Source organism: Manis javanica, chromosome 2 (genome assembly GCF_040802235.1).
Source record: "Manis javanica isolate MJ-LG chromosome 2, MJ_LKY, whole genome shotgun sequence".
Classification (NCBI taxonomy): domain Eukaryota; kingdom Metazoa; phylum Chordata; class Mammalia; order Pholidota; family Manidae; genus Manis; species Manis javanica.
Window position 1 is genome coordinate 122,068,959 of NC_133157.1, and position 21,655 is coordinate 122,090,613.

The window sequence follows — 21,655 nt, forward strand, 5'->3', positions numbered from 1 at the left end:
AACCTGGGAAGATTGATTATTTCTTTGACATACCTTCTTGTAGAGTAACTTCAGCATGTATAGGTTTTAAACTACTAATTAAGTTGCACACACACATTAACATAATAGGAGTACAGTTACATAACCAAAGCATACAATTACCAGCCATCTCCAGTGAAACCAAGAAAACCAGTTAGGCACCTTAGGCATATGTGAAAACTTACCTATAATATGGTGAATATTGTCCAACTGAACTTGAAGAGTCTGAGAGAAATCAGACAAATTAAAACAACCCATTCCTGGGGACTGTTCACATCCCATATGTTCTTTTAACAGTAAATAGTCTGTAGTTGTAAGATTTTGGAGCGCTACAATTTGCACTTCTCCTAATTCTTGGTTGAGTTCCAACAGTTTAGATCCAGTCAAATTTGTTGTTTTCCTGTATGAACAGGTCAACTTAGATATCTCCTTCTTCATTCCCATGGCAAGTCCAGGAACTGGTGGGATGAGTGCATCTACACCTGTAGCAGTGCATGGATATTTGTTGGGGTTTTTTGATGGTCATCTTCTGGTATGAGTCTTCCCAAGAGTGCTGATGTTGGAAGTTCTTTTTCATATCGTATCTTAGTTCATTTTTGGGGTAGCCAAATTAGGCTTTGATCCTCTGTATAAACACAAACAGACCCTATGCCTACACTTTTATATGCCCTTTATATCATTGTGTAGAACTCATTGGAGGCCACCACACAGGAACTGCTTTTTTTTTTTTATCCTTAATCTACACTTACATGACGAATATTTTGTTTACTAGGCTCTCCCCTATACCAGGCCCCCCTATATACCCCTTTACAGTCACTGTCCATCAGCGTAGCAAAATGTTGTAGAATCACTACTTGTCTTCTCTGTGTTGTACAGCCCTCCCCTTTCTCCCACCCCCCATGCATGCTAATCTTAATAGCCCCCTTTTTCTCCCCCTCCCTTATCCCTCCCTACCCACCCATCCTCCCCAGTCCCTTTCCCTTTGGTACCTGTTAGTCCATTCTTGAGCTCTGTGATTCTGCTGCTATTTTGTTCCTTCAGTTTTTCCTTTGTTCTTATACTCCACAGATGAGTGAAATCATTTGGTATTTCTCTTTCTCCGCTTGGCTTGTTTCACTGAGCATAATACCTTCCAGCTCCATCCATTTTGCTGCAAATGGTAGGATTTGCCCTTTTCTTATGGCTGAGTAGTATTCCATTGTGTATATGTACCACATCTTCTTTATCCATTCATCTATCAATGGACATTTAGGTTGCTTCCAATTCTTGTCTATTGTAAATAGTGCTGCGATAAACATAGGGGTGCACTGGTCTTTCTCATACTTGATTGCTGCATTCTTAGGGTAAATTCCTAGGAGTGCAATTCCTGGGTCAAATGGTAAGCCTATTTTGAGCATTTTGATGTACCTCCATACTGCTTTCCACAATGGTTGAACTAATTTACATTCCCACCAGCAGTGTAGGAGGGTTCCCCTTTCTCCACAGCCTCGCCAGCATTTGTTGTTGTTTGTCTTTTGGATGGCAGCCATCCTTACTGGTGTGAGGTGATACCTCATTGTAGTTTTAATTCGCATTTCTCTGATAATTAGCGATGTGGAGCATCTTTTCATGTGTCTGTTGGCCATCTGTATTTCTTTTTTGGAGAACCGTCTGTTCAGTTCCTCCGCCCATTTTTTAATTGGGTTATTTGTTTTTTGTTTGTTGAGGGGTGTGAGCTCTTTATATATTCTGGACATCAAGCCTTTATCGGATGTGTCATTTTCAAATATATTCTCCCATACTGTAGGGTTCCTTTTTGTTCTATTGATGGTGTCTTTTGCTGTACAGAAGCTTTTCAGCTTAATATAGTCCCACTTGTTCATTCTTGCTGTTGTTTTCCTTGCCCGGGGAGATATGTTCAAGAAGAGGTCAATCATGTTTATGTCTAAGAGGTTTTTGCCTATGTTTTTTTCCAAGAGTTTAATGGTTTCATGACTTACATTCAGGTCTTTGATCCATTTTGAGTTTACTTTTGTATATGGGGTTAGACAATGGTCCAGTTTCATTCTCCTACATGTAGCTGTCCAGTTTTGCCAGCACCATCTGTTGAAGAGACTGTCCTTTTGCCATTGTATGTCCATGGCTCCTTTATCAAATATTAATTGACCATATTTGTCTGGGTTAATGTCTGGATTCTCTAGTCTGTTCCATTGGTCTGTGGCTCTGTTCTTGTGCCAGTACCAAATTGTCTTGATTACTATGGCTTTGTAGTAGAGCTTGAAGTTGAGGAGTGAGATCCCTCCTACTTTATTCTTCTTTCTCAGGATTGCTTTGGCTATTCGGGATCTTTGGTGGTTCCATATGAATTTTTGAATTTTTTGTTCCAGTTCATTGAAGAATGTTGCTGGTAGTTTCATAGGGATTGCATCAAATCTGTATATTGCTTTGGGCAGGATGGCCATTTTGACAATATTAATTCTTCCTAGCCACGAGCATGGGATGCGTTCCCATCTGTTAGCGTCCCCTTTAATTTCTCTTAAGAGTGACTTGTAGTTTTCAGAGTATACGTCTTTCACTTCTTTGGTTAGGTTTATTCCTAGGTATTTTATTTTTTTTTTGATGCAATTGTGAATGGAGTTATTTTCCTGATTTCTCTTTCTGTTGGTTTGTTAGTGTATAGGAAAGCCACAGATTTCTGTGTGTTGATTTTGTATCCTGCAACTTTGCTGTATTCCAATATCAGTTCTAGTAGTTTTGGGGTAGAGTCTTTAGGATTTTTGATGTACAGTATCATGTCATCTGCAAATAGTGGCAGTTTAACTTCTTCTTTACCAATCTGGATTCCTTGTATTTTTTTGTTTTGTCTGATTGCCGTGGCTAGGACCTCCAGTACTATGTTAAATAACAGTGGGGAGAGTGGGCATCCCTGTCTAGTTCCCGATCTCAGAGGAAAAGCTTTCAGCTTCTCGCTGTTCAATATAATGTTGGCTGTGGGTTTTTCATAGATGGCCTTTATTATGTTGAGGTACTTGCCCTCTATTCCCATTTTGCTGAGAGTTTTTATCATGAATGGATGTTGAACTTTGTCAAATGCTTTTTCAGCATCTATGGAGATGATCATGTGGTTTTCGTTTTTCTTTTTGTTGATGTGGTGGATGATGTTGATGGACTTTCGAATGTTGTGCCATCCTTGCATCCCTGGGATGAATCCCACTTGGTCATGGTGTACGATCCTTTTGATGTATTTTTGAATTCGGTTTGCTAATATTTTGTTGAGTATTTTTGCATCTACGTTCATCAGGGATATTGGTCTGTAGTTTTCTTTTTTGGTGGGGTCTTTGCCTGGTTTTGGTATTAGGGTGATGTTAGCTTCATAGAATGAGTTTGGGAGTATCCCCTCCTCTTCTATTTTTTGGAAAACTTTAAGGAGAATAGGTATTATGTCTTCCCTGTATGTCTGATAAAATTCTGAGGTAAATCCATCTGGCCCGGGGGTTTTGTTCTTTGGTAGTTTTTTGATTACCGCTTCAATTTTGTTGCTGGTAATTGGTCTGTTTAGATTTTCTGTTTCTTTCTGGGTCAGTCTTGGAAGGTTGTATTTTTCTAGGAAGTTGTCCATTTCTCCTAGGTTTCCCAGCTTGTTAGCATTTAGGTTTTCATAGTATTCTCTAATAATTCTTTGTATTTCTGTGGGGTCCGTCGTGATTTTTCCTTTCTCATTTCTGATACTGTTGATTTGTGTTGACTCTCTTTTCCTCTTAATAAGTCTGGCTAGAGGCTTATCTATTTTATTTATTTTCTCGAAGAACCAGCCCTTGGTTTCATTGATTTTTGCTATTGTTTTATTCTTCTCAATTTTATTTATTTCTTCTCTGATCTTTATTATGTCCCTCCTTCTGCTAACCTTAGGCCTCATTTGTTCTTCTTTTTCCAATTTCAATAATTGTGACATTAGACCTTTCAGTTGGGATTGTTCTTCCTGTTTTAAATATGCTTGGAGTGCTATATACTTTCCTCTTAAGACTGCTTTTGCTGTGTCCCACAGAAGTTGGGGCTTAGTGTTGTTGTTGTCGTTTGTTTCCATATGTTGCTGGATCTCCATTTTGATTTGGTCATTGAGCCATTGATTATTTAAGAGCGTGTTGTTAATCCTCCATGTGTTTGTGAGCCTTTTTGCTTTCTTTGTACAGTTTATTTCTAGTTTCATGCCTTTGTGGTCTGAAAAGTTGGTTGGTAGGATTTCAACCTTTCGGAATTTACTGAGGCTCTTTGTGTGGCCTAGTATGTGGTCTATTCTGGAGAATGTTCCATGTGTACTTGAGAAGAATGTGTATCCTGTTGGTTTTGGATGTAGAGTTCTGTAGATGTCTATTAGGTCCATCTGTTCTAGTGTGTTGTTCAGTCAGTGCCTCTGTGTCCTTACTTATTTTCTGTCTGGTGGATCTGTCCTTTGGAGTGGTGTGTTGAAGTCTCCTAGAATGAATGCATTCATTCTATTTCCTCCTTTAGTTCGGTTAATATTTGTTTCAGGTATGTTGGTGCTCCTGTATTGGGTGCATATATATTTATAATGGTTATATCCTCTTGTTGGACTGAGCCCTTTATCATTATGTAATGTCCTTCTTTGTCTTTTGTTACTTTTTTATTTTGAAGTCTGTCTTGTCTGATACCAGAATTGCAACACCTGCTTTCTTCTCTTTGTTGTTTGCCTGAAATATCTTTTTCCATCCCTTGACTTTAAGTCTGTGCATGTCCTTGGGTTTGAGGTGAGTCTCTTGTAAGCAGCATATGGATGGATCTTGCTTTTTTATCCATTCTATTACTCTGTGTCTTTTGATTGGTGCATTCAGTCCATTTACATTTAGGGTGATTATTGAAAGGTATGAACTTATTGCCATTGCAGGCTTTAAGTTTGTGGTTACCAAAGGTTCAGGGTTCACTTCTTTACTATCTTACTGTCTAACTTAACTCACTTGTTGAGCTATTATACATGCAGTCTGATGATTCTTTATTTCTCTCCCTTCTTATTCCTCCTCCTCCCTTCTTCATATGTTGGGTGTTTTGTTCTGTGCTCTTTTTAGGAGTGCTCCCATCTAAAGCAGTCCCTGTAAGATGCCCTGAAGAGGTGGTTTGTGGGAGGCAAATTCCCTCAACTTTTGCTTGTCTGGGAATTGTTTAATCCCTCCTTCATATTTAAATGATATTCGTGCTGGATACAGTAGTCTTGGTTCGAGGCCCTTCTGTTTCATTGCATTAAGTATATCACGCCATTCTCTTCTGGCGGGTTTCTATTGAGAAGTCTGATGATAGCCTGATGGGTTTTCCTTTGTAGGTAACCTTTTTTTTCTCTCTGGCTGCCTTTAATACTTTGTCCTTGTCTTTGATCTTTGCCATTTTAATTATTATGTGTCTTGGTGTTGCCCTCCTTGGATCCCTCGTCATGGGAGTTCTGTGTACCTCTGTGGTCTGAGAGGCCATTTCTTCCCCTAGTTTGGGGAAGTTTTCGGCAATTATTTCTTCAAAGACACTTTCTATCCCTTTCTCTCTTCTTCTTCTGGTATTCCTATAATGCGTATATTGTTCCTTTTTGTTTGGTCACTCAGCTCTCTTAGAATTCTTTCATTCCTGGAGATCCTTTTATCTCTCTCTGCATCAGCTTCTCTGTGTTCCTGTTCTGTTTTCTAGACCATTAATGGTCTCTTGCATTTCATCCATTGTTTTGAAGTCCTTCCAGAGCTTGTTTTATTTCTGTATTCTCCTTCCTTAGTTCTTGCATATTTCTCTGCAAATCCATCAGCATGGTTATGACTTTTGTTTTGAATTCTTTTTCAGGAAGACTGGCTAAATCTATCTCCCCAGGTTCCTTCTCAGGGGAAGATGTAGCAGATGCTGAAGCTGTCTGGGTTAGTCTTGTCTGGATCATATTTTTTTGCCTTTTCATGTTGACAGGTGCTATTGACTGTCAGCTGGGAGGGCCAAACTTTTCACTTGCTACTGGCCTTTCTTTACTGGGACAACTGCGACCCCTAGTGGCTTGTGTTGGGTAATTGCGTGTAGGCTGGGTGTTTGTGTCTTGCCCGGCCGAAGTGTAGGAATTTTCCTTTCTGCCTTTCTGTGGGCGTGTTTTGCCTTAGGCTGTTTCTCTGCTTTCGCAGTGCCGGGAGGGGTAATGGACTGGGGGGGGGGGCTGTTTGGCTGTTTACCTCCGTGAGGGGTCTCAGAGCTGTTGCCCAGGGGGTTAGTGCACCCAGTTTTCCCTATAATTTCCAGCCACTGGGCTGTGACCTGTGTTGTTTCCGTCTAGCTGTTAAATCCCTGTCCCTTTAAGATTTTCAAAGAGCACTGGCTTTTCTTTGTCACAGGGGTATCAGCTTCGGCACCCGCTCAAAGGTCTTGCTGCCCTATTTCCCTAGTTTCCAGCCCTCCACGCATGCACTGTGTCTGCGCTCTGGTACGGGTGGCTGGGGCTGGGTGTTTAGCAGTCCTGAGCTCCCTCTCCCTCCTTCCGGGAGCTGGGGGGAGGTGTGCTGGTGTCCCGCCGGCCGGGGCTTGTATCTTACCCCTTTCACCAGGCGCTGGGCTCTCACACGTGTCGATGTAGTCAGGCTGTTGTCCTGTGTCTTCTGGTCTCTATTTTAGGATTTGTTGTATTTGTTGTATTTTCAAAAATATGTATGTTTTTGGGAGGAGATTCCCACTGTCCTACTCACGCCGCCATGTTGGCTCCGCCCCCCCCTCTAATGTTTCTTAATTCCCTTTCTCTTTCATGCCCTCATGTTCATCGACAAAATCTTGACTCTGATTAAATCCAACAGACTATCCATGCCTGCATCTCAACTGCTGAACTTTCCTTGAGAAAGACGTGCCTCAATGTTGAATGCAACCAATACTAAACGCACCCAACAGTACCTAAAAGGCATTCAATACATCCAATTCAAAAAGCCCTGTACTTCCCCAATACATTTGCTTTCCTGTTCACTAACTACTTCATACAGTCTGTCCTCATAACTCTGACACCCTCTCCTCCCTATTTATTCTTGGCTGATATTCTTGTCTCACAATTTACAGAAAAAAAAATTGAAGCAATCAGACTTTGTCATCTTTCACTACCAAATCTGAATATACATTCTCTGCTCCTCCTCCTATGACAATGGACCAGGTGTCTAGTCCTATTTATGGCCAATTCCTTCATTGTACACAGGATCCCATACCTCTCAGCTCCTCGAGGACTTCAGCCTACCATCATCACCAGCTCTTTCTCCCACATCACCCTTTCTCCTGTTTTCCACCACAGTCCTTTCAGCATACAGACTCATTTTAGTGTCTCCCATTTTAGCAACTTCTTTCCTACTTTATTATCTTGTTCTACTAGAATGTAAACAGGAATGCTGCCCAACAGTATATTCTTAGCACTAGGAAAGGTTAATTTCACCTACACTGGACCAAACTCTGACAGCATGACAAACAAAGGACATCATATTAGATACAGTGGTTTCTTAGAGAACACGTAGCCATTCACACTTATTTCCATAACCATCTTACAGCAAACAGTCATACTTGATATTACATTGACTGCCCTGGGGGTAATTTGATGATTTTAGGAAACAGGAATCTACCATTATACCAAGAGTTCAATCAGCTTTACATATTATCACAGTGTCATCAATTTCAACATTTGGTTCTCTTTTTTTTTAAGGACAAAGTGTAATAAATTTGCTTTTTAAAAAACCCAGTTTCAGAAAATGAACTCAGTTACACAACCAGAAAAATAACACATTTTATTTGTTAAGGTCTTTTCATAGCCAGCACATCATTTTTGGGTTCCTCACAGGCTAAGCTCTGTCAGTCAGAGCAACAACTCTTTACTAGGTCAGTATTTTGTACACACATGCAAAATGAACATAATTCGAAAGGACTACAAGAATTTAAGATTGAGCCAGACACCAAAACACATTTCAATAGTAATCATGAACTCTGAAGTCAGACTACCTGGGTTCTAATCCCTGCTCTGACAGTTTCCCCTGTTAAGTTACTAAACATGTCTTCCTGTCTATAAAATATGGTTACTGAGAGGATTACATCAGTCAAAATAATAAAGGATCTTAAAGCAAAGCTTGGCATGTTGTAAGTACATGCCAACTATCATTACTATGACAGACAGCCACTGCTGCCTGGAGAAATCCCACCCAATTAAAATGAATAACATTCAGTGATTGAAGTGAGATCTCTCTTGAATCACTAAGATAATACCCGAGGGTAGGGTAGCTATTTTCATTATTTTGCAAATAGAACAAATACCAAGTCCATGGACAAAAGACTGATTTTCCACAAAAGAGAGAAATTGAGAAAACCCAGGACTTACCATCCATGCTGCCAAGAGAACAGCTCTGGTAGAGAAGTTCAGAGGAGTATCAGGTGCCCAAGAGTAATGTGGAATGTCAAATCTGGAATCTCCACTGTGAGAAATCACCATTAGAAAAGTCACTCTTGATTCTTCTCTTTCCCTCAATAGCATATCTAGCGAATCTAGAACCCCACAAATCCTATGGGCTCTAAGCTCGGAATTTATGCAGAATCTGGCCATTTCTCACCCCACCACCATCTCCCTTTTTCTTGTCTTCAAACTATGGTTATAGAAACTTGGTTGAAGTACAGAGCAGTTTGTACAGATTACATGGAAGAGACAAATTGTGAACAAATATTATTGAGCTGGTCTAAATATTAGGACTATTAACCCATTTTTATTACTGCAACACATTTGCAGCCGCCTACTGTGTAGCCCTACTTTGTTGCAGCCTTAAACACATCAAGATTTCAATTAAATACCAGTAGCAAAGCTCAGAGGCATTGTTGGCAATAAATTAGGATATATTCATATTATTCTGTGCACTTTCCTTTTCTCATTTAAAGTGATTTTAAAAGCTACAAGAAAAAAGTGTAAATTTTCTCAACCATTCAACTTAAAAGTGCTCCCCAGTATATGTGACTTTGGCAAAACCAATGTCAAATATTAATTATGGTGCTTTCTTTTTATTTATTCAATAAACATTCCCATGGACTCATCATGTGCCCCACACTTGTTGTCTCCTGGGGACTCTGCTGGATTGTAAGCTTTTTGAGGGTTAGGAGGTAACTGCCTTGTTTATTCTATAACCAAACACCATGACCCCCCAAATACTCTACCTCACCCTCACACCCAGGACTAACAAGTGCTGTGGGTTCTACCTCCAAAATATTGCTCAAATCTTCCACTTCTCCCCAGTTTCATCACCAAAAGCCTAGTCCAAGCCACCATCAGTCAGCTGCCTGCAATACTGCATAAGTTTCCTGCATTGCTCTGTCTCTTAAAACCTATTCTCCATATAACAGCCACAGTCATATTTTCCTTCCTGAGTAGTCTTTTAGGAACATAAATCAGATCGTGGTGTTCCCTGAATAAAAATTCTTTAATGATTTTCCATTGCCTTTTAGAACAAAATTTACAAAGCCCGTGGGGCAACGGACAGTCTCTCTCCTGCCTACTTCCACTTCCTCATTTTTGCCACGCAGCTACCCCACCCAACTCTACCCACCACCCCTAAACGACTCTCCAAGCCAGACCAGCCCGCTTTCAACTTCCTGAACACACAGAGCTCTCGGGCCTGCCGCTCTTTGACTGTAAGCTCTTGCCTAGCTCTTTATCCCTCACACTCAGCTTAACCACCAGTTTTTTTCCTGAGCCCTCCAGACTCCCGAGTGGTCGCCGGGACACCCTCTCCCGCCTCGCCCTTTCCATGACTGCACTGCAGCTTCCTCAAGGTACTTGGTTATATCTGTCCTGCTCCTTCTGCGGGAGGCACCAGTGTGTTTGTAGCCTGGCCACCGCGCCTTCAGCAACTATTAGCAAATCATGAGTTTTACGGAGCGAATGACTAAGTAAAAGAAAGCCCAAAGGCATGCATTTGGCAAACATTTAGAAGTCACTTTTAAAAAGAAAAAGAGAGTCCCTTAAGTAGAGCAGGCGGCCCGCCTCCTGGCACCTCCCTGAAGCATTTCGGAAGCGACCCCTCTCAGCTCGGCGCCGGCGAGCAATAGCCCAGTTCCAGGCTCGCTCCGGAGCGCCCCCGGCCTGCGCACCTCCTGCCCTCGGAGCTTCTAAACACTGCGGTGATGCGCGCCCGTCTCCCCTGCGGCCCGAGGCCACCCGCGCACGAGAGCCCCGCGTCTTACCAGCTCCGCTCTCGGGCCCTTTTCCATGCAGACGCGCCAAAATTCCAACTAGATTCCACCCAGCCTCGGACGTCAGGCGCACGCTGACCTGGGGCCGCGCTGATTGGCCACGTCAGAGGTCTCAGCATGAGCAACCTGAGAGGGAGAAATACCCGCCGTGCGTAAAGCAATCTGATTGGCGTACGTCACTTTACTACACCTCAGATGGGGGCAAGGGAGCTTCCGGTCTGGGGGCGGGCTTCTCCTTTAAGTAAGATGAAGTGCCCTGGCGCCCCCTAGCCCCGGAAAGCATAAGTCTTCCTGTACGGTATTTGAGGTTCGTACTCAGTTCCTGACGCTACGGGATTGACTGTATAAGGCAATCCCTCAGCCTCATTTTCTCTTTCTGTGAGAGGAGGGCAATGCAGAGAAGCCTGCACATTTACACTTAATTTCACATTTCAAACGGTGCACATTTCAAACGTTGCGCCCACCCTCACAAATTTCCTGTGGTTGGATTGATCGTTGATTAATTTCAAGCTGGTTGATTATTTCACAACCTTGCGTTCAACTGAGATGATTGGACCCAAAAACAAACAAAAATCTGGTCCACTTTTAACTCTCTCTGACCTTGGGAAAATAACTTACCCTTTGGGAGTTCGCTTTACCATCTGTAAAATGAGACAGAAAGGCTAGATGCATTCTTTGTCACAGTAGCAACCAGTTTCCAGAGGAATTTGTGGTGCATAGGCTTTGAAAATTTTAACTAGCATTAAAGCTGAGACTAATTTGTCAGGAGACCGTATTTTTAGTAAAATTCAGGTTTCTTTATTTACATTCTAAAAATAGTGTTTCTATGCTCCATTTATAAGCTCGGCTCTGTTATCTGAGATTATATTGACCCAGAAATAGAAATAATACCACTTTTGAGCACTGCTAATGTTGAAAAGTAATGGAAGCACTACAGTAATCAAATCAAGGAATGGAATTTAAATGCATTATTACACCAAATTGTAAAGGATCAACATAGACTTATTCTTAGCCATTATGTAGACATTTCTGGACCAGTTCTGATTTTTTTCAAAGTTCTTTTCTTCCTATTGACTTTTCAGGTCCACTTTGATCCAAATCCATACAAGTGCTAGGAAGCAGTACCAATTGAAGCCCTCAAACTTCCCTGGAGGGAGAGATCAAGCAATTATTATTGGAATTAGTACAGTAGTGATTTTGAGAAAAAGGTGGAGGTGATTTTGAGAAAGAATTAGGAGAGTAGATTATGGACGCACAGAAATGGGAGGGGAGGAGGAAAGGATAGAGAGAGGAGTTTAGGGTGTTTTTTGAAGCAGTGTACTGTAGGGAACACAGGAAGCACAAAACAAGTTTAGGAGAGATGATAGATTGGCTGTAGATTTCAGAATCAGATGTGTGAAAGATACTGATTATGAAAAGCTTTATCTCCACATCTGGGGTCAAAAGAGAAGTCTGTATTACAGTGGTTCTTAGCCTTTTGGGGGAGTGATCACAGCCCCTTTTGAGAACATAATGAAAGTGATGGGGTTTTTTTCCCCCAGAAAAATGCACGTTCATTCAAGATTTTGTATAGTTTTTCAGGGAGTCACATATTTCCCCCAAAAGATACCTCTCTTTCCAAATTAAGAACCTCTGGTGTAAAAGGCCAGACCTTGGGGAGTACAAATATTTAAGCCCAAGATAGAAGCTGAGCAGGAGCAGCCAGGGTGGTTGGGAAAGCAGTGCCAACCTTAGCTACTGGCAAGAGGGTGCCCTTGGCCCTGACCTGCCCTTCAGTGGCCCTGCTCTGGTCTTCTTCCAACCGTTTCCCTCCCCACAGGGTGAGGAATCAAGGCCGAGCAGATACACCCATACAGATCTTGGACAACCCTCTAGAGCAAAAGTTCTAGGTCCTGGACCCTGGGATTTTTTACCCAATGGCCCTGAATCTACTTTGAGGACCTGTGTGGCCTCTTCCCTTGGTTATCCTTCTGGGGAAGGATCCCTCTGTCTAAGTCATGGCCATTTCGTGGTGGTTGGGGTGGGGAGGGTGAAGAGAGCTTGGATAGCAGGTAGGGGTGTCTCCACACTTGGGAAAGAAACCACTGAGTACAGCACAGAACTGAGTACAGGTGGGAAGGGAAGAAGTGTTTGCAGGACTGAGGCCTGCTTTCTCAAGATGCCAATGTTCCAGTGTGAAACTCCGAGATTGTTAGTTTTATCTGTAAACTTTAAAACTTTACACAGTGTATATATGGGCCTCCATTTGTATTCCTGCTGAAGGGTTTTCCAGTATAAGGAGTGCGTGTCTGCAGGAAAAAGATGGCACAGGATACCAAGGAAGAAAGATGTGGTAAAGGTCAATGTTACAGAGCAGGGGTTCTCAAAGTCTGGTCCCCAAGTGTTTTGCGGATTTCCAGGTACCTTTTTGTTATTTTTAATTTAATTCCATTGTGTGAGAACATACTATGTATGGTTTCTATTCTTTTAAACATGTTAAACTGTGTTTTATGGTTTAGAATGTGGACTACCATGATGAATGTTCTTTATCAGCTTGAGAAGAATGTGTATTATCTCACCTGTAGAACAAACACAAGTAAGATCTAGCTGATAGTGCCATTCAGTTCAACTATGTCCTTACTGTTCTTTGGCCTACTGGGTATGCTAACTACTGATAGATGGATTTTGAAGTCTCCGACTGTACTAGTGGATTCATCTGTTTTTCCTTGCAATCTATCAGTTTTTGCTTTAGGTATTTTGATACTCTGTTCTTAGGTGCATATACATTAAGGATTGTTCTGTCTTCTTGGAGAATTGACCCCTTTATCATTTTGTAATGCCCCTCTTTATCATTATTAATTTGCTTTGAAGTCTTCTTTAATAAAAGCTAATCCAGCTTTCTTTTGATTAGTGTTAGCACTCTAGATGTCTTTATATTTAAAGTTGGTTTTTGTAGATGAGACAAGTTGGGTCTTATTTTTTTTATCCACTCTAATAGTTTCTGCCTTTTAATTGGTATATTTAGGTCAATGATATTTAAAGTGAGTATTGATATAACTGGATTAGTATCTCCCAAATTTGTTACTGTTTTCTACTCATTTTTCTTGTTGTTTCCTCTATTGTCTTTCATTCTATTTCTGGCTTTTCTGCTTTTAATGGAGCATTGTATGTTATTCCATTTCTCTCTTAACATGTCAATTATATATATTTTTAAACACTTCTTTTTAGTGGTTGCCCTAGAGTTTGCAATATACACTGACAACTAATCCAAGTTCAGTTCCAAAGAACACTATACTGAGGTAGTGTTAAGGACTAAGGACATGGGACAAGCAGCCTGATTACAACTTTTCCCGGCTATGATGAAAAATGCTGAGATATAAACAGTATAGTAAGAATAGGAGGGACTCCATCTTAAGGCTAAGATTCCATTTTAAAAAGTGTAGAATTGAGAAGTAAAAATCCTAACATATTCTCTGGTAATAATCAGACAATAACCCAACAGCCTGCCTTAAGGCAAGGCAAGCAGTCTTAACTGATATGTCCCACTGCTTGAGAGTAATCACTATCTTGGAGAAGAACAGGATAAATAAATCCCTTGTGTTAGGTTTATTTAGCAAAATTAGCTGGAGGACTGATAATAAAGGAGAGGAGCCATGGTGTCTCTCAGCAAAGGTAAGCACCTTGAGACCACAAGTCAAGCCTATGCCCAATAACACCCCCTCTGCCCCATTCTTGAAAGCCTTAAAAGACAGAATCCCCAACTTTCAGTGTGCTTCCTCTCTGAGGAAGTCTGCACTTTCTTTAAGTGCATACTTTCAAGTAAAGTTTTCTCACTGCTCAAATTACTGTGTTTTGTCTCTTTGCTATTTCACTTTATTTCCAAGTCTTTACTCTGTCTCTGCCTTACTCCTAATGAGTAGGAAGGGGCTGCTAAAAGCTCAAATTTGGGCCTGCATGTTTCTGTCACCTGGGTGACCTAGATGGACTGCAGCTGTGCCAGCTGCTCTTCATAGCCTGCCTGAAAATCTCCTTTCTTTGGGAAGTTCTCAGAACATAATCTCACTCCATCCTGTGCTCCGCGGCTCCCTCAAATCCTGGAGTGGAAGGGCCTAATCCCCATGCTGTCCAGATCCAAGCAGACACAGGATGCCAAGTGACCCTGGCTTCAGGAGTTGGCAAGGGAATCTGCACTAGGCCAAGAACTTTCCCTTTGCACTTACCTGTTCTCTGCTGCCTGCAAGGCAGCTGCCATTCCCTGCTGCTTTTGCTTTATTGAATTCCTTCCCTCCTTACACTCGCCTGACTTGTTTGAGAATTCTTTCTCATCCAGAGTCAAGAGCCCTCCCTCATCCAGGTTGTTTCTCCTCGTGCTTCACCTAGTGTGCAGGGAGAGACCTCCCAGACACTGCTGCCCAGCAACGATACTACTTGATGGGTAGTGCAAATACCTTATAACAAAGTCACCTCGATTCTTCCTTCCCACCCTTATATCATTGCTGTCATTTATTTCATTGATCTTCACTATAGTCATCAAATACATGTTACTTTGAACAAACTGTTATTTCTTGGATCAGTTAAGACTAAGAAAAATAAAAGACTTTATTCTTTCTCTAATGCTCTTCATTCCTTTATGCAGATCTGTTTCTAACCTATATAATTTTCTCTTTCTCTAAAGAACTTCTAACATTTTTTGCAAGGCATGTCTACAGGAAACAAATTCCATCAATTATTTGTTTAAGACTTTACTCTTTTACTTTTAAGGGATAATTTCCACAGACATAAATTTATAAGTTGGTAGTTCTTCTGTCTCAACACTTCACGTATGTCACTCCTTGCTTCTTGATCGCAGTTTCTGGAGACAGGTCTGATATATTTCTTATTCTTGTTCCCCTGCTGTTAAGGTTTTCTTCCTTCTGGATTTGTTCAAGATTTTCTCTCTTTGGTTTTCTGCAGTTTGAATATGTACATATAGGGGAAGATTTTTTTATATTTATCCTGCTTTGTCTTCTCTGAGCTTCCTGATCTGTGGTTTGGTATCTGTCACTAAATTTTGAAAATTCTCAGTCATTATTACTTCAAGCATTCCCTGCCCTTTCTCTCTTTTTCTTTTGGTATTCTTATTGCACTTGTGCTATGTGGGAAACACACTCACTGGTCCAAATTCAGTAAGTGAACACGGAGACAAAGAGAACAGCAGAGCGAGGCTTTAATGATGATTTTGTAAGATTGGGTGTCTGGTGGGCAGGCACACCTGGGGAGTTTGGTGCTAGTAATTTATTTCCTAGTGTGCGAGTTCCTCCCCTGGTTCCTCATTGGCTGAATACTACACGGTTCACATTCTTCCCCCAACGTCACCTAAGCCAGTTATAACTTTCCTTTACTTAATCTTATTGGTAGGTTTAAAAAACTCAAACAGGCATTGACAGGCCCTTATCAATTCCCCCACCCCCACTCTCAGCACGAGCTGCTTCCACCACATGGCCCTTTGTTAATATCTTACTGTTAAAATGTTTAAACATCCTAGAGGGAATAAATCACATTTAGGTTTTATACTCTTTCCTAACATGCTACACTTTCTGTAATCACTCCACAGTTCTTGGACAGTCTGTTCTTTTTCATTCTTTTTTCTCTTTGTATTTCAGTTTTGGAATTTTCTATTGACAGTTCTTCAGGCTCGCTGATTCTTTCCTTGGCCGTATTCATTCTAGTAATGACCCTTCAGTGACATTCTTTATTTCTGTTACAGTGTTTTTGATTTCTAGTATTTCCTTTCATTTTCTTATTAGCCATCTCTCTGCTTATATTACCCCTCTGTTCCATATATATTGTCACTTTTTCCAACAGAGCCTTTAGGATGTTAATCATAGCTGTTCTAAATTCCCAGTCTTAGATGCACCATGAGTCTGATTCTGATGCATACTCTGTCTTTTCAAACTGTGTTGTCTTTTAGTATGCCCTGCAATTTTTTGTTGAAAACTGGACACAAGGTATTAGTAAAAAAAACTGAGGTAAAGGTAAACAGGGCTTTAGTGTGAGGTTTTGTGTCTACCTGGCAAGGATTGGACTTATTTACTGTTTGCAGTAGTTGTGTCATTGCTAAAATTTCCCGATGTTGTTGTTTCTGTCTCCCTTGTTGTCTTTGGGTTTCCCTAGAGGTTTCTTAAATAAAATTTGAGATGTGAAGTTCTTTCAGCTGTAATCAGGAGCCCTGCTGATGTGGCGGCAAGGTGGTTGGTGAGGAATGTCCTAGAGTCTAGGATAAGCTCTCAGTCTTTCAGTGAGTTTATCCCTCTGGGCTGCGACTTTTCCAAGTAATTCTCAGATTTTTTTCTCCTCTTTCGATGTGAAGAGTAAGGGTAGAGGGGGCTGCAGTTGGGCCCTTTCCCCCAAGTCAGTTGGGCTCTGATAATATTCCAGCAAGTAAAGCTCTGGTAAAAGTTTCCCCTGAGGGCAAGCCTTCTCAAGAACAGATTGCTCAGGTGTAGTTCAGAATGGGTGCTTCCCCCTCCCCCTGCTGGAAGTATGGGGGAATTTTTTTTCTGATCTTCACTGAGAATCTGGTAGTGCTCCTGGAGGTAAAACTCACAAAACTGTGGGGGACCCCTAAGACTGGACTCCTACCGGAGTCTTTAACTCTGAAGCTCATCCATCTTGAGCCTTTAGCAATTCTTCAATTACAATTTAAATTTCCCTACTCAGGTATTGGTTCCTACCATGGTTTCTGCTCCTGAGACCCTGACCTGTTAATCTGTGACTCCGTATCTCTCTCCAATTTTTGGGCAGCAGTTTGCCCTATGACCTCAATTTTCTGAGGTATTTAAAAAGAGTTGATAATTTTAAGTTTGTTCAGCATTTTTCTTGTTATGAGTATGGGTGTGATGACTTCCAACACCAGATCAAAATTATTTTTAAAGATAATATTTGAAGACCTATACAGTTATTTAGCTGTGAAATTTTCATTTCATTATACTTCAAGAATACAGTATGGTTGACTCCAGGAGAGGGCCCCAAATCCTGATGAGGTGTAGTGAACTGGTAATACAGAACAAGGTCTTTGAAGAGATAGCAGACTAAATGAATTAGGAAGACATGTACAGAATTTACAAGTTGTTTACCAAACTGTTTGATCCACTCAAGACAATAGCCTTAATTTCTGGCCATATGAACTGTCTGCATTTGTAGGCCTTCCAATTATCAAGCAAACAATTTGATCACAGGCTTAATAAGCCCATGTATACTGTTATTTCAGGATTGGGATAAGCTTAATATTTTTACCTGAGCCAAGTAAAAGGATAGTTTCAGTAACTGAAATGTGAAATCATTTGGTTTGCTTTTCTAGAAATCTATATTTTCTCCAAATATAAAATACTAAGAAAAAAAATTAAACCAGAAACTATAAACAGGAAGTTAAAAGTGAAATTTTCATAGTTACTTTAGAAATGTCTTTAACCAACCCTGGGGTGAGATGGGGGAATCTAAATTCCTGTTGAATTTGTATAGTGTGTTCTCTTAGCATGAAGATATCATTAACTGTTTTGATGCCTTTAAAAAATACATACACAGACACAGACACACACACTGTATATTAAGTCAAGTTTGTCTGGAAGAGATTTTTTTGACAAAAAAGAGATCTTTTAATTTTCTCCTAAATGTTTTAGGATGTAGATGCATAAGGATATTGTTTACTTTTATAGCTGGCCCAGTATTAGTTAATCTCCATAAACTGTAGGTTTACAAAATATGGCAAATCCCTCTTTTCACCTCCTTAGCAAGAACAATTTCTAACTCAAACAACACTTACCAGTCTCTAGTAAAGAGATTTGCTCATATTCATAGAATTAACAAAACAGATCTGAATAACTATTAAGCATATATGAAGCAGAATACATAGAAAATTCATCCTATGAAATTAGCCAATCATATATGAACAATGTGAAAGATTCGTAAGCAAAACTTAATTTTGCAATAACTATTGCTGTGGTTGTGAATATATTGCTTGATCTTGGAAAATTAATAGACAGCTGCTCTTTTTACAAATTAATAAGCTGTATACTGTACAAGCCCATATACCTGCAGCACAAGGAAAGAACAAAGACAATTTTATACTGTGAATGGTTGTACAAAATCAGTGAACCTAATTTATCTGCTTTGTGTCCCAGGATTTTTCCACTTGTTCTGATGATCAAGTAAAAAGCTCACAGTGCTCACAGGAAAAGAGCCATATCCTAACTTTGGTAGAATTACTGTGGCTTCACCAAAACTACAACATACACACATTCACACAATGCTAGAGAGATGTGTACTAAATGAAAAAAATTAACAACATAATTTATTTAAAAAATAATTCAGAGACACTCCTCTTGATTAAATCTGTGACCACTGCATTTTTCCTGCCTCCTTGAGAAGTTCTTAGAGTTTATCAGTGAGGCTTCTTCCATGTCATTACACTTACTCTGTCCCATGATGTAACATGCTCATTAAATGCATAAACAGTTCATTGTTCACATAAACTGAACATAAAAAAAAGAATCTATTATCAGAAGAGTGGCATGTTAAAGGATTCTATTTTGCAGGCTTATGGAGATCCACAAAAATGTCCTACTTAGAACAAATAGATTTTTTTCTCCTAAAACAAACATAATGAGCCAAAATATTTGAGTAAAAACAAATCACACAGAAGTACAACTCTTGGAGGAAAAAAAAATGACATTTACCAACAGTTTGGGGGAGGTGAAATGTCAACACTTAAATGATGCAATCCATAACATGAATCTGTAACGTATCTATGTCAGGCAGAACTTCTCCACATTTGGGGCAAGAATGAATTGGAATATTCCGTTGTTGCTGTTGATGCCAGTTTCTATCCTCAGCTCCTGGGAAAGAGCATTAAGTGAAATGTTATTCCATTCCCTCCATGTTGCAAGAAGTTTTGTTTGATTTTAATAAGAAGTAATTAATTATTAATATCAGTTAAATTTTGTAATCAGTGCCTAGTGGGAAGTGAATACAGGTTCATTGTGGCCTTTAACTGAAGTAAACTATACCCAGAGAAAATATACAAACATAGTACCAGCTTCCCTATTATGTTGGATTTATGCTCCACTCCAGGTTGTAGGAATGTGAAAATACGTGGTTTCAGTTCTAGGTACCAGACAAAGAGCTACAGTATTTGAGAGAAGAAGAGATAGATGAAGATATAAGCTAAAGAGAAGGAGAGAATGTGGAGAAAATATTAACAAGTAGAGCATGGAGAAGTATCACTGAATAGTATGTACATTCCCAGTAGCAGAGACAATCATTCAGGAGACATTTCAGCACCTGGGAGGTAGAATAGAGGGACACAGACACGGTGGGGACATCAGGCAAGAAAAGTGACAGCAGCAGAGTACGAGGGAGTGCCACGGCTGTGTCCCATGCAGAAAGCCCCTGGATGAGACTAAGCCCACCTGAGAGGAGTCTGAGGAATGAATGAGAGCTCTCCAGGCAAAGGAAGTGAGCAGAAAGAACTGAAGAATGAGTCCTGTCTTCCCTCCAGTTTTGGAGTTGGAATGAGGTTCCAGTCTAAATTAAAGAATACTTGAAGTAAGCCATGACTCTCGGTAGGTCCCCCATGTGCCGACAGTGATCAGCACTGGAAATGATGTCTGGCTCCTGGGCATCTCCTTGATCTGACCTTTCTGGAACAATGCAAACCTTTTTGGTTTTTTAGACTCAAGGATATCTTTCCCTTTCAGTGATATACTATTGTAAGCCAGTGACTTACAAATTATAGACATTATTACTAGTACATTAAAACCATGTAATAAGCATAGCACCATACTTCTAAAAAGTGTCATGACAAGATTCACTCAGGGAACTAAAACCTGGATATAGTACATAATTAAATGACAATCTACTCAGATGACCTTGGGTTTCTTGCTCACTTCTGTCCCTAATTGGCCTGTGACCCTGGATTATTTAACCTTGTCTTCTGGAAGATGGTGATAATATATACCTTATGGAATTTTGGGAGGATCACATGAAATAATGATTAGCATGGTGCCCACAAATAGCAAACTCTCAATAAACAATAATATTATGTGGATAACACCAGGTAGTAGGTAAAGAGAAAAGATCCAAGAAGCTAATTTAATAAAATGTGTAAATGCATATTTAAAACTTATAAATAACTATAATATAAAATAGAGAAAAGTTATAAGACAGGAATAAAATACTTTGGAAATTTAAGAGGGAGAGGTCACGTTATGTTGGATGCATGGAGATGGTATTTGAAATGGGGTTTAAAGATGGGGTAGGAGTTCACTGGGAAGAGAGTACATGAAGACAGGATATGAGTGAAGGGGGTGCATCTGCATGGAGGACCCCACATGAACATGTGTATGCGGGTATTATACTTAGGCCAAGTTCAAGGAACAGGGTGTGACTGTGGGAGTTGAGTGAGAGAAGGCTTAGAACGTTGGCTTTGCCAGGCCTTAATTACCACACAGGAGCCTGGTGTGGATCCAGCAGATGACGGATGGAGATTGGGGTACTGTGGAAATAAGACTCACAGGTGCTGGTTTCCTGGTAGCTTGATTTGGAATCCATTATTATTTTCCCTGAAGTGTTTTCTTCATAAGATAGTTATTCTCTGGGACCCTGAAAACCTAGAATCACATGTGACTCACCTCTTTCAACAAGGTAAGCCTGCTGGTCAGGGTCACTTGTTCTCGCCCCATGGCGGCTCTGCATTTCCATCAAGGACTGCCTACTGGGATTAAAGGCAACACTATGTGATGTTCTAAAACCCTGAGATATGACAACACCAAGCAGACATTTGGCAGAAGTATGAGAAAAGTAAAAAGAGCTGACATACAATGCTAAGGTTCAAAAAGCCAGAACTTAAGACTAATTTGAGCTTTAAATATTACTGGCAGTAAGACACAATGTAGTAAAAGTAAACAACAATTAAGATTTTTAAAAAATCAGTTAGGAAATAACCAAACTTTAAATTGATAGGGGAAGGGTTTTGGGAAAAATGGCATATTTTTATAACAAGACACTACAGAGCAATTATACAGGATGCATTAAAACACAAGAGTTCAAATTCACAATGTTATGAAATCAGGTTGTAGAACAAAAAATACAATGATCATTTTGTAGCTTAAGCACAGAGAAATTAATATTATATTGTTTTAAGATACTGTATAGGTGAGTATATATGTAAATATATAAACAGGTAGGGATGCTTCCTACCAAATTCCAGGCAGTTTGGGGAAGGGCAAAGAGGAATATAATGAAGGATGGGGATTGAAGGTGACTCCAACATCATCTACAACTCATTTTTCTCTTTTAATAAAAAAATACTTGAAGCAAATAAAATAAATATTAGTAAGTGTCAATTAGTGGGGAAAAATTGGTTTGTGTTATCTTATTCTCTGTATTTTTTACTTCTATTTCTCTATATTTCAATTTTTTCTCA

General features: G+C 40.1%; 2 protein-coding genes across 7 annotated transcripts in view; both read right to left on the reverse strand.

The window, feature by feature from the left end:
• MCM10 (minichromosome maintenance 10 replication initiation factor) overlaps positions 1-10,337 on the reverse strand; it is a 49,845-nt gene extending 39,508 nt beyond the window's left edge. For all 3 annotated transcript variants that reach the window (XM_037001718.2, XM_017658373.3, XM_017658372.3), the window contains exons 1-2: positions 10,207-10,337; positions 8,360-8,453 (exon numbers count right to left, since the gene is read on the reverse strand). In XM_037001718.2, coding sequence (XP_036857613.2) covers positions 8,360-8,366 — 7 coding nt within the window. In that variant the 5' untranslated portion in view covers positions 8,367-8,453; positions 10,207-10,337. The remainder of the gene's footprint in view (positions 1-8,359; positions 8,454-10,206) is intronic.
• Positions 10,338-17,784: 7,447 nt separating this feature from the next.
• Positions 17,785-21,655, reverse strand: part of OPTN (optineurin) — a 29,498-nt gene continuing 25,627 nt past the window's right edge. For 3 of the 4 annotated variants that reach the window (XM_037001680.2, XM_073229284.1, XM_073229282.1), the window contains 2 exons: positions 20,862-20,944; positions 17,785-19,067 (listed from right to left, as the gene is read on the reverse strand). In XM_037001680.2, the coding sequence (XP_036857575.2) occupies positions 18,940-19,067; positions 20,862-20,944 (211 nt within the window). In that variant the 3' untranslated portion in view covers positions 17,785-18,939. The remainder of the gene's footprint in view (positions 19,068-20,861; positions 20,945-21,655) is intronic. The other variant, XM_073229283.1, reaches the window with a different exon arrangement.